This window comes from Poecilia reticulata, linkage group LG7 (genome assembly GCF_000633615.1).
Source record: "Poecilia reticulata strain Guanapo linkage group LG7, Guppy_female_1.0+MT, whole genome shotgun sequence".
Classification (NCBI taxonomy): Eukaryota; Metazoa; Chordata; class Actinopteri; order Cyprinodontiformes; family Poeciliidae; genus Poecilia; species Poecilia reticulata.
This window is the reverse complement of record NC_024337.1, coordinates 24,481,774-24,493,503: the sequence shown is the minus strand read 5'-3', so window position 1 is coordinate 24,493,503 and position 11,730 is coordinate 24,481,774. Positions and strand designations below refer to the sequence as shown.

The 11,730-nt window shown below is 39.0% G+C and overlaps 1 protein-coding gene across 2 annotated transcripts; it reads left to right on the top strand.

The window, feature by feature from the left end:
• Window positions 1-1,225: 1,225 nt before the first annotated feature.
• Window positions 1,226-11,289, top strand: ggt7 (gamma-glutamyltransferase 7). 2 transcript variants are annotated; one of them, XM_008413879.2, is made up of 18 exons: window positions 1,226-1,505; window positions 1,625-1,790; window positions 2,112-2,276; window positions 2,392-2,651; window positions 2,913-3,139; window positions 3,323-3,474; window positions 4,059-4,176; window positions 4,275-4,342; window positions 4,728-4,801; window positions 4,983-5,176; window positions 6,387-6,474; window positions 6,798-6,925; window positions 7,034-7,122; window positions 7,213-7,365; window positions 7,457-7,571; window positions 7,666-7,803; window positions 7,890-7,989; window positions 9,285-11,289. In XM_008413879.2, the coding sequence occupies exons 4-18, from the start codon at window positions 2,432-2,434 to the stop codon at window positions 9,455-9,457; spliced, it is 2,037 nt and encodes a 678-aa protein (XP_008412101.1). In that variant the 5' UTR covers window positions 1,226-1,505; window positions 1,625-1,790; window positions 2,112-2,276; window positions 2,392-2,431; the 3' UTR covers window positions 9,458-11,289. The 2 variants fall into 2 exon arrangements, with proteins under 2 accessions (XP_008412101.1, XP_008412100.1); XM_008413878.2 differs by having other exon boundaries at window positions 2,112-2,651.
• The last annotated feature ends 441 nt before the right edge of the window (window positions 11,290-11,730 follow it).

Genomic DNA, 11,730 nt, shown 5'->3' with positions numbered 1-11,730 from the left:
TAAGTCTGACTCTGACATTAATTTCTGAATGTAATTAAACATCACCAAATGCAGGAAGCGATACATTAGTTGTTCTAATAATGAACAAACAATTTGGCATTAAAAAAATATTGTTAAAGAAAACGGGTATCTTCATTTATATGTTTTAACTTATTAGATAACATTTCAAACTTTATTTTACACACCCTAACAATCGAGGGCTGGTTCTGCTTATATTGTTGGAGACAACAAGGTGAATGTAGTTAAGAAACGGTTCAGGAATGAAGCCACATTATGTGAACAGATGGGTGTGGCGATCAAGTGTAAATATTGTCTGTAGATCTGGGCGTTGTGTTCTTGTGTGTAACACTGACTTAAAATAGTGTGCACAAGAAACTCAATACAGAAATCATGAAAACACACACAATTATGCTGAAAATAAACACCCAAAAGGAACGGCACAAGTCTCCATGATTTCTTTTTGGCGGTAAGGGTGATATTTTTTGTCAGTCTCAGGTTTAATGTTATAATGTGGCCAGGGGCAGTTACATTAACAGCGCCATAGAGGAGTTCCTCCTTCTGCTTCCCTGCACAAAGCTAATAAAGCAAATTAAAAGTAAAATAAAACATGAAGGGAAATGGAGGGAGAGGCACTCTGTCACAACTGTGCTTTTAAAATTTAACATGTTTAGAGGAAAACCAAGAGCTAGATAGACATTTTTGAAATTTGGATAAAAAATTATTTAGATGGGAGTGCAAAAGAGTATATTACTGCAAATAATATTGCCATAATGTATGGAGAAAAGTGATTATATTATGCAGACATGGTATCTTCACATAAGCTTTCAGAAATTTCTGCACCATACATAAAAACAGATGTCTGTTTTTTTTGTATTTAAATGATTTAAGCCCTGCGTTGATACATTGAATGACATCTGTGTCTCCCAATGAAGATCAAAACTGAAATATAAGCTTGTATTTTGGAGTTTATTTATTTGTACGTCGGGTTCCAGAGGAGTTGTCCTGGGCAAAAAGCCCAGGACAACATCCCAACCTAGATGTTGTCCATGTCAAAAACCAACTATTAATATAGCTGCTACCTGTTTTTTTTTCTTCTCATCTTGTTTTCCCCTTGGGGAACAAATAATAAAAAGAGAGAGAAAAAGTAGCAGTAGACCGACATCTGAGACCTTTTCATTCTTTCCTCAGGTGTGGGAGAAGAAGACAATAAATAAAGGGAGGGTTTAAGGCTGAGCAGGTTTATGCACCTGCTATGACGTGCTTATCCACTCCAGCAGGTTAACCCATACTCCGAGGCAGCAAGTCCAGGAATCGGGCAAAGAGAGTTCCCTCTCTTATTGCAATGATGTAGATAGGCGAAAAGGCGGGGGATTTATGTCTTTCAGAAACAGATTTCAGTGAACCTTCAAGGCCTCGAGCTCTTTTCCACTGAAGTAAGTCTGACGTTGGTATAAAGAAGACGACCAGAGCCCTTTGGCTATTTTTTTGCCTGACAAATATTAAAGGTATCCAATTTTACCGTCTTTTTTTTTTTTTTTACACTCAAATGTATATTTAAAACTGGGTGTTCAAATTCCGATAATTATCCTCTAACAAGTCCTACCGGTTGTCCGACACTCAATAGGAAGTGAACTTCAGCGTCGAGCTGCGGCTGCTGTCTGTCTGCGGGGAGGGATTCGGTCGCTGGGATGACTCCGTCCTTCCTCCTCACCTGCTTCGCATAAAAACCTTAAAAAAAAAAACACCGCCAAGGAATGGCTATATTGAACAACATGTATTTTACGACAAGGGTAAGTATTATTGCTTCACACCGATCCTCTTAGAAGCAGTGAAAGATGAGTTAGCTTGTAGCAGCGCGGTAAATAAACAGCGCACGAATTTAACCTCGGAGTTTTAACAGGTAATATTGCTGTTGTTTCTATTAATAACAAACTCGTTTTTTTACTTGACTCTTCCAGGAAACACGTTGTCCTATGTGCAAACATTAGCTTTAGGCGTTAATGTGTTTTATTAAATCCTACAAGACGCAAGCTCATCGTAGTTGTATCAAGGAAACTGCTTATCTAAAACTAGTCAGTCAATCTGCCTGTTTGTTTTTTTTTTATCTCCAGGTGGTAGGAAAATCACCATCATTGGAGCTACACACGGATGCTTTGGCCTAATGAAACGTTTCCCAATTATACCCGGCTGCAGTGATCTTAGATGTACCACAATCACACTTACAACTACAAATCCCTGCAGGATTGGGATATCATGAGAATTTAAAGAAGCTTCAGGTTCCGGATTTGCAGTCCCTCAAAAGAGGAAATCCATACATTTCTCATTACCTTTTTCTTTTTTTTCTTTTCTTTCTTTTTTTTTACAAACATGTATTTCTTGGCCTAATTCAAGAATTTAGAAAACCAAGTCAGCACAAGATCCACTGCAAGTCATGCACAACCCTGCTCCAGAAGCTGTGGCAGCCTATCCTGGTGGAAGTGGGGTGGACAAGGATGCCAACCAGGAGACAACCTTGGGGAGCGCCTACTCTCCAGTGGACTACATGAGCATCACCAGCTTTCCCCGGCTGCCTGAGGATGATGTGACGTCTGGAGAAAACACCCTGAAATCCCGCAAAGATGATGACAACGTCCTGAGCGAGCAAGACACAGGTAGGGCACAGGAAGTCACGTCAGGAATCATTATGCAAAATACTTCCTAGCTGAGCGTATTGTGCTTGTTAATTTAAATCTATTTTTGGTACCATTGTAATAAATCACTCACACAGGTTCAGTTAGTTCTAGTTTCACTACATAGAGTCGTAATTTAGAAGTGAAATCTAACACCAGTTTTTTTTTTTTTTTTTTTTTTGTGAAACACTGCGTCCTCTTCTTTTCTCACTTATGGCTGCTTTTCATTTACGCTTTACTCAGACCCAGATCTGTTTCTGAAGTCGGCTCGCCTGCAGCGTCTCCCGTCCTCGGCCTCAGACTTGGCCAGCCACGATGTCGCCTCGCTGCGGGAGACCACCGTCGACCCTTTCACAGAGGACTGCGCCTGCCAGCGGGACGGGCTGACGGTCATAATCACGGCCTGTCTCACCTTCGCTACCGGGGTCACTGTTGCCCTCATCATGCAGATCTACTTTGGCGATCCACAGGTGCTGACCTTTTGCTGCTTCCTGCTCATTCAATGAACAACAGCGTTGCATCACTTCTGTTTCTCTCAAGTTAATAATTAAGAGATTACGGATTGCGTATCTGCTTGTCTACACCCGTATAAGCCATTTCATAATAAAGGTGTGATGAATATGCCTCCTTTTGTTGTCTTTTTATGTTTTCAGGTCTTTAACCAGGGAGCGGTGGTGACAGATGTAGCTCAGTGTACGTCTCTGGGGTTTGAGGTTTTGGGGAAGCAGGGGTCCAGTGTGGATGCTGCCATCGCTGCCGCTCTCTGTTTGGGAATTGTACACCCTCACACCTCTGGCATTGGAGGGTGAGTTACTTAAACTTTAACAGTTAAAAAACAGCAACATGAAGATTAAGGAACAACACAGAAAGACCAAAAACAAAGTTTTGGCGAGGTTTGAAGAACATTCAGGCTATAAAACATTATAAAAAAGCTTTTTATATCTAACTGAGGGACATGCAGTCCATCATTTGAGTATAGGAAGAGACTGAAAACGTACCGTCCAGCCTAAATTGACTGTCAGGGTAGAAAAGCATTAATCAGAGAAGCTGCCAAGAGGCCAATGGTAAAGCTGAGCTAAGCTGCAGAGATTTACGGCTCAGGTGAGAGAATTTGTCGATTGGACAGTTGTTAGTCAAGCACTCCACAGATCTGGCCTTCATCATTGAAGAATGGCAAAAATAAAGCCACTGTTGAAAGAACAACATAAGAAACCTTGTTTGTACTACTTCGCCACAAGGCATGTAGTGGACATAGCATGTATGAGGCCAAAATGTAATGTTTAAAAGCAATAATTATACAATCAGCACTACTTTTTATCTGTTCATCACATGCTTTATATTTGCCTCTGTCTTGCTTGAACGTCTGCGTTGTGCTCTTTTGATGTGTAGCGGTGGCGTTATGTTGGTGCACAACATTCGTAAGAATGAGACAAGAGTGATTGACTTCAGAGAGACGGCACCATCTGCCATTCAGGAGAACATGCTGCTCGCAAACCTCGACCTTAAAGTACGTCTTTCTTCTTCATGTCAGCCTGCTAGAAGTGAGAGATGAAGGTCAGAAGCTGCTTTCTGCTGCCTCTAACGTGTGGTTTTCTTTTTTTTCAGTCAGGGTTGCTAGTGGGAGTTCCAGGGATGCTCAGTGGGATGCATCAGGCTCACCAGCTCTACGGCAGGTCCTTATACAGTTTAAATTATTTATTAAATCTGTTACAAGCCATTATACTTTGCTTTCTCCATTAATCTCATTTTTTCTGTTGAAATTATTTTAATAAAACCAAATATTTTGCTTTTATTCTATGTTTTTTTTATGTGTTAACTGTAACAATATGTTTTTAAGCTGTGATGTTCAGACGTAAAAAAACAAGATCTGGCTGTGATTTCGGAGCAAACTTGTTGCTTTTGCAGTGAAATTGTTGCCTGCTGTGTTATCACGTGCCAGCTGCCTCTGCTGTTGAACAGTATTTTATTCTATCTTGCTTTATCAACTTAAAATGATTAACTAAGGATTGTTGGCGTGACCATTAAGTTGTTTGTTGACTTAACATTTTATTTTGCTAGGATACCATGGAAGGATGTTGTTTCCATGGCAGCAGATGTAGCCAGAAATGGATTCAACGTTACTCACGATCTGGGTAATTATAGATTATTATCATGCCAGACACCGGGTGCAACTAACTGTCATTACAGTTGCTCCTTTTTTGCAGACAGAAGCAAAGCACCATGTTTCTCTCAAACAACATAAAGTGAAGGCACACAAACTTTAGCTGTAATCTCATCTCTCTCTCTCCCTTTCATTTGTTTATTGTTTTGCAGCGGAAGCTGTGAATAAAGTGAAGAATAAGAACGTGTCCGATGCATTTCGGGATTTGTTCCTCCCCAACGGTCAGGCTCCACTCTCTGGACAGTTCACCCGACGCCTTGATTTAGCAGACATTTTGGATGCGGTTGCAGATAAAGGAATATCAGAGTTCTACAATGGGAAGCTGGCACAGGAAATGGTGGCTGCAGTAAGGAAGACTGATTTCTGTCTGATTATATTAACAGTCATGAATTTTGCATAGTGTCCATACAAGATGAGTTTTGTTCTGCAGATATCAAAAGTCTAGTTGCACCTTCATTTTATTGTATCATTTTATTGATTTTATTGAACACTAATGTCAAAATGGGAATTATTGTTAATAATATGGTTATTACTGGTTGCACAGGAATATTATAAACAAAAATGCTATAACATTTTCTGTATAGCCTGCAGTTTAACACATTTATAATACACTGTTGTGTTGCACCATGCTCTAAAGAAAGTTAAAGATTTTGGTGGCATTCAATGATAACTACTGATTGTGTAGCTTTGATGAATAAGATGCAGATTAACCTTGTACACATGATTTGAGAACAACTTTTCTGCATTAACACTCCAGAAAGTTTCATTTTGGTCTCATCTGACCAGAGCACTTTTTTTTCCACGTTTGCTGTGTCCTCTTCATGGCTTATGACAAACTCCAAACAGGACTTCTTGTTGCTTTATTCTGACAGTAACTTTCTTCTTACCCTATAAACACCAGATTTGTGGAGTGCTTAACTCACAGTTGTGTTGTAAACAAATTGTCCCACTTGAACTGCTGATCTCTGCATCCCAGCTCTGTAATCTTATTGCTTCTGAAGGCAATCGGTTGCAGTAGGCTTAATTAAGTTACATCAATGGAAGGGTGGCTGAATACATATTTTTGATACAAAAAAGCTGTTGTACAACCATGTATCATTTTCCTTTCTCTTTGTTGATCTCTGGCCTATTGGTCTGTCACATAAAAACCCCTGCTGAACAGTGGGATTTGATAACCGACTTTTCAATAAAATGACCTACACAGAGCTGAATAAATATCAGCGTATAAGAAACAAGCAAACCACTGATCAGTTGATATTGTCACCCAGTTGATTCAGTGACCCTGACATGACCTTTAAAAGTACTCTACCTGGTGTTAAGCTGTGTGTTTGATTAGCGAGGCACAAACACACTGGAAGAAGACTTTAGCTCGATGATAGATAACATACTGCAGTCAGTTGCAAACACTGGAAAATCTTGTTCCTCATCGACATCTTGAAAGGTTTGTCTCTTACCGCAACTTGACAGAAAGAACATATTTAACTCTAACTGGTGCAATATGTTTTGGAAAAGCAAGCAATATAAGCATATTTAACCTAATTCTAGCTTTGTAATAGGTGAAAGCAAAAGACGGCGTGCTGACGGAGGAAGACTTTGGAAACTACAGCACTGTCATACAACAGCCAGTGGAAATCACCTATCAAGGTAAATGTTCCTTATTACCCATCTGAGCAGTTGGAGAGACACTTTCAACTACAATATTCACTTGACCTGGTATAGACACTTGTTTCTACCGGTCCTCTGTGTTTCCTGGATGATTCTAGAATGAGTCCATCCTTGACTTTGGCAGAAGTATCATTGATGCTCTTTTTTACCTGAAGTGACCTGTTTTTAGTCTAGGAATCCAAATTAAATGCAAACACCGATCGTATTTAGTAACTACATATTTTAGCCCCTTTTATTATTTGATTTGTTCGTGTTTGATATCATCATGTCTTTAATATTGTGATCTGTTGGTGTTTTTGAAGGACATCATATCATGGCCGCCCCAGCCCCACATGCAGGTGTTGGATTGATCACTGCACTCAATATTCTTGAAGGCTACAACATTACCAGCCAAGTGCCCAGAAGTAGCACCTACCACTGGATTGCAGAGGTAAATAATAATATATATATATTTAAATTTTGATTATAGAGTATAACCACTTTGTATGCTGGACTGATTTGTGTTTTCTTCTGTTTTATTTGACAATAACCTCCCCAGGCTGTGAAGATAGCATTGGCCCTTTCTAGTGGGCTGGGAGACCCTATGTTTAACGATTCGGTCTCAGAGATTGTTGATAAGATGCTGAGGTATAAATGAATCCACCTTGTAAGAAGCCAAATTATTCTCTCTCTCTTAGTAAAACATCAGTACAGAACCTCTTCCCTTTGGTCTTCCAGTAAACCAGAGGCTTCCCAGCTCCGAAAGATGATCAACGACTCCCAAGCTTTCTCGGTCAACCATTACTCTTCATCATTTCCAATGAAGGACGGTGCAGCAGCCGCACAGGTCATGGTTATGGGCCCAGATGACCACATTGTTTCAGTCGTCAGGTACGTCTTATTGTCAGTTTGATAACTAAAAAACCCCCCAAAAAAACAAATTATTAAAGTTGCAACACATTGTATTTTTATTTTCTTTTAGCTCGCTAAATAAACCATTCGGCAGCAGGATAGTGACTTTGTCAGGTATTCTTCTAAATAGCCAGATCCTGGACTTTTCGTGGCCTAATGAAACACTGAGCTCATCACCTAACCCTGTATGTATAACTTTCAGCTTGACCTACTTCTTCATTAAATCATTTGTTGCACCATCTTACTGCTCTTATCTTTACGTTTTCCTTGTTGTTGCAGCACAACCTCATTGAGGCTAGAAAAAGACCCATGTCCTTCCTGATGCCCACAGCGGTGAGGCCGGCTGTGGGATTATGCGGCACATATGTGGCCGTTGGATCCTCCAACGGAGAGAAGGCCCTCAGCGGCATCACACAGGTTAAATATTCACCTTTTAGTCCTGTTACACGTACAGCTCTCTCTTAAAATGTATATTTATTACAGTTCATGTAATTCCTCCACAGGTACTTATGAATGTTCTCTCTTTGCGCAAAAATATGAGTGACAGTTTAGCGTATGGCAGACTCCACCCACAGCTGGAGGACAACATACTCCTGGTGGACGGTGAGTTTTTCCTCTTCTGTCAGGTTGGGCACAAACATAGTGATACTTCCTCTTTAGGCCAGTGTTAAGGTATCATATTGGGATAAGCTACATAAGTTAGAAAAGTTAGAATGTATATTTAGAAATAAGTTGAGTCTTTTCGATCAAGTGTCAAGTTCAATTTAACGTGTTCAGAATGATTCATTTGTCTCCACAAACATTAACCTCTCCTGCTCTAAGCATGTACTGCTACACATTGTTACTGCATAATTTATTATGCACTCTATATAAAGTAGAAGCTTGCCTCTGGCAAACAAAAACACCAAGTGTCTGTGTCTATACCAGCAGTTACCAGAGCTAAGCAAACATGTTGAAACGATTTTAAAGGCTTTTATTAACTTTTTCAGACATTTAGACTTTCTGGGATCTTGCAGTAACTCATACATTTTTGTTTTACTGAAGTATAAACATGACATGAGACTGAGACCCATGTATCTGTTCTGTAAGATGGACAATAACCCATATTCTTCTTTCCACCATACGCACAGAGAGCAGGATGGTATCATAGATAGGAAAATATCAACAAACATCACTGTTATAAAACTGCAGCACCTGTATATAGCTATTAGCTGCTTTCCATATGCGGGTCTTTCCTGTCCTATCACATGCAAACACACCGGTTTACTATACTATTACTGGGACTGTAAGAAGAATGCACTGTGGTCAGCTGAGAACAAACATCAGCTTTTTTAGCACTCAGACATTCTAGGTTTATCTGGCTTGAAACAAGGAATTTGTATGTAGAATAGTACCACAGACCGCTATTTAGTATGGTGGGGGATCTGTTATGGTGGGGGATCTGTTATGGTGTGGGCCCGTTTCTCTTCTGAAAGCTGTGGAAGCCTTGTTTGACTGCACAACATGGATTATTTAAAATACCAGGAACTTTCAAATGAAAAGGTAGGATATTGTGCCAGAAAATATAAAATGGGTCATCATATGGTCTTCTGGTAAAAATTTTTATTCTTAACACATGGCCATATAAGCTCAGAAATGTAACAAAAAAGTATGCCTTTTCTTAAAAGCTCCGTTTCAGATTATGCTCCCGCACTAAAAGATTAACTTATTTGAAGGCAGGGTTGCCATAAAAGTGTCCAACAGTGTAAAATACCTCATAGAGACATGCAGTACAAACAATCCAAGCAAGTTGTGATTGCTACACTCTTTGTGAGCGTTATATTTGAACCACATAAGAAAAAATATCTTAACCTTCTTGTCGTGTTTTTTTTTTTTTTCTTTTACTTTATCTACTACAGCTGAGTTTTTAAAGGACGATGTGGAGCTGCTGGAGGCAAAAGGGCACAATGTCGAATGGAGGGACGTTCTTTCGTTGGTGGAGGGAACACGGAGAACCAATGATCTCATCATCGGGGTGAAAGATCCCCGCAGCGCCGATGCCTCCGCCCTCACTATGTCCAACATGCCTTAGTGCATTACTTCCTCCTTACTGCAACAGTAAGAGCAAGTGGTTTTTAATGAGGAAGAAAGGAGGCTGCTTAATAAATAAAACGACAAGCTAATCCACTCTCCAATCATCTAACAGGAGAAACACATGCAGGTTTCCCAGAACTAATCTGGTACAAATCTGACCCTCTTTTAGAATATTAAATTTTAAAGTAGATCCACTTTAATGTTGATCATAGTGCACCTACTTTCTCAACCTCAAGGACCGTCCTACCACAGTGTACCCACTTGTAAAAGAACACACCCATCCCAGAAATGGTTTAAAAGTCAGCTGCTTGTATTATACACAGTAATGTAAAGTTTATTATTGAATCAAAGTGAAACAGAAGCATGAGCGGTTGGTGAAGTTATGGGAACTATTTTTTTTTTACTACTTAAGTTCCCGAGTTTTGCACTAGAAATGGCTTTCAGGAATTATGAGTGAAATTCCTTTGGAAAATAATCAGTCTTGCAAGCACTCGTTTGAAAAATGAAGGGGTATGCCAGACCAAAAAGTCATCATTTATAACATATTTGAATCACCTTTGCTTACTTTGTGATTGCATTTCACATAGGCACCAAAAGCTTAGTGGAAACGTTTACACCTGTTACAAATCCTTGCTGCATCTCACCTGAGAAGGAGCATCTCAGACTAAACTAACAAGCTCCCCTGCTCTTTCTGTGGCATGTAACTGTGATTCAATGTTACTTAGTAAAGCTGCTGGAACTGGAACTGTTGCGTTGGCTTTTTGGGACCATGCTTCAGACTAGAGTGCATCCGGAAAGTATTCAGATAACTTCACTTTTTCTACTTCTTGTTATGTTACACCCTTATTCCAAAATTGTGTCGATTTAATCTCTTTCCTCAAAATCCTACACACACCCCATTATGGTAGTGTCACATTTACAGAAGTATTCACAGCATTTGTTTAATACTTTGTCGATTCGCTTTTGGCAACGATTACAGCCTAAAATCAGTGTCTGCCTATCTTTAGGCAGTTGAGCTCATTTTTTGCAGTTCTTCTCAAGCTCCATCATGTGGGAGGGGAGATGTCTGCAGTTATTGTCAGATCTCTGGAGAGATGTTCGGTCTTATTCAAGTCTGGACTCAGACAATTATTATTTTTTTGGTTTTCTTTTTTTTTAAATGCAAAACTCAAAAACGTTTTTGTACATTGTCTTAATGGAGTATTTGTGTGTAGAATTTTGAGGAAAGAAGTATATTTAAAACAATTTGGAATAAGGCTCTAACACAATAAAATGTGGGAAAAGGGAAGTGCTGTGAATACTGCACGGATGCACTATGACACTGAAAAGTTGTTACATCCAATTTTAGACTAAATTCTGTTCTTTTCTCTTCTCTTTACCAAGATATTTTTATTAAGTTCCACAGGTCTTAGATATCAGTTAAGTGTTTGATGAGTGCAATTAAACTAATCCTGTAGAAACTGAATATTTGCATTTTCTTAATTTGAAGGTTATGTGGCTGGATTCTTTCTAAATAATTTAATATGGTTTCTGTTTTTAAGGTAATGTTTATTTGACTGTATACATTATTATCGTTTATTTAGTTTTATTAACACATACCAATCAATGCTAATTATTTGTGTACCGGTGTAATTGTATTAGATTGTATTTAAGGTATGAGGAAAATGTTTTTGCATACTTTATCACTGAAATGTAAATGCCAATCTCAATTAGATCAGTTTTAGTCTTTCATCTTTTCTGGGTGCAGTGCGGTAGGCACACATTTGCACAACTGATGTCTGGGCAAACAGTTTGCAGCCATCCGTCCAAACAATAAAGAATGTTTCACTAGTTCTTTCTTTCTGTTTTTCATTTAAACAAGATTTTAAAATGATGACTGCAGATTTTAACACACTGAGTTGCAACATAAGGATGTGATTGTGAAAAACCGGGCAGCAAAAATAATTACATCATTTTTGATTGAATAATTTTGATTTTTCAGCATTTCAACCTCTGCTCATCTCATGTTATCCCCCCCAGAGCCCATTGTAGGCTCATATTTCATATTTTTGGCCGCAGACTTTCTGAAAAGGGGATTGTCAAGAATTGCCATCAACATTAATTATGATCCATTTTTATTTTTTGTCTTTAAAAAGCCATCAAAAAGTTTTTTGCTCAACCCCATGAAAATTGGATTCACAGCTTATGAATAAACATTTGAAGGGATTGCAACGACAGCAAAGGAAAGGCGTATTTAACACACATACAAGATATCGATATGGCGAAAATAAA

Bases quoted from the DNA above. Each gene is read 5' to 3' on its own strand.
- ggt7 (XM_008413879.2), top strand. From the start codon at position 2,432: ATGCACAACCCTGCTCCAGAAGCTGTGGCAGCCTATCCTGGTGGAAGT. The intron at 2,652-2,912 runs GTAGGGCACAGG...CGCTTTACTCAG, and splicing joins CCTGAGCGAGCAAGACACAG to ACCCAGATCTGTTTCTGAAG. The intron at 7,990-9,284 runs GTGAGTTTTTCC...TATCTACTACAG, and splicing joins CAACATACTCCTGGTGGACG to CTGAGTTTTTAAAGGACGAT.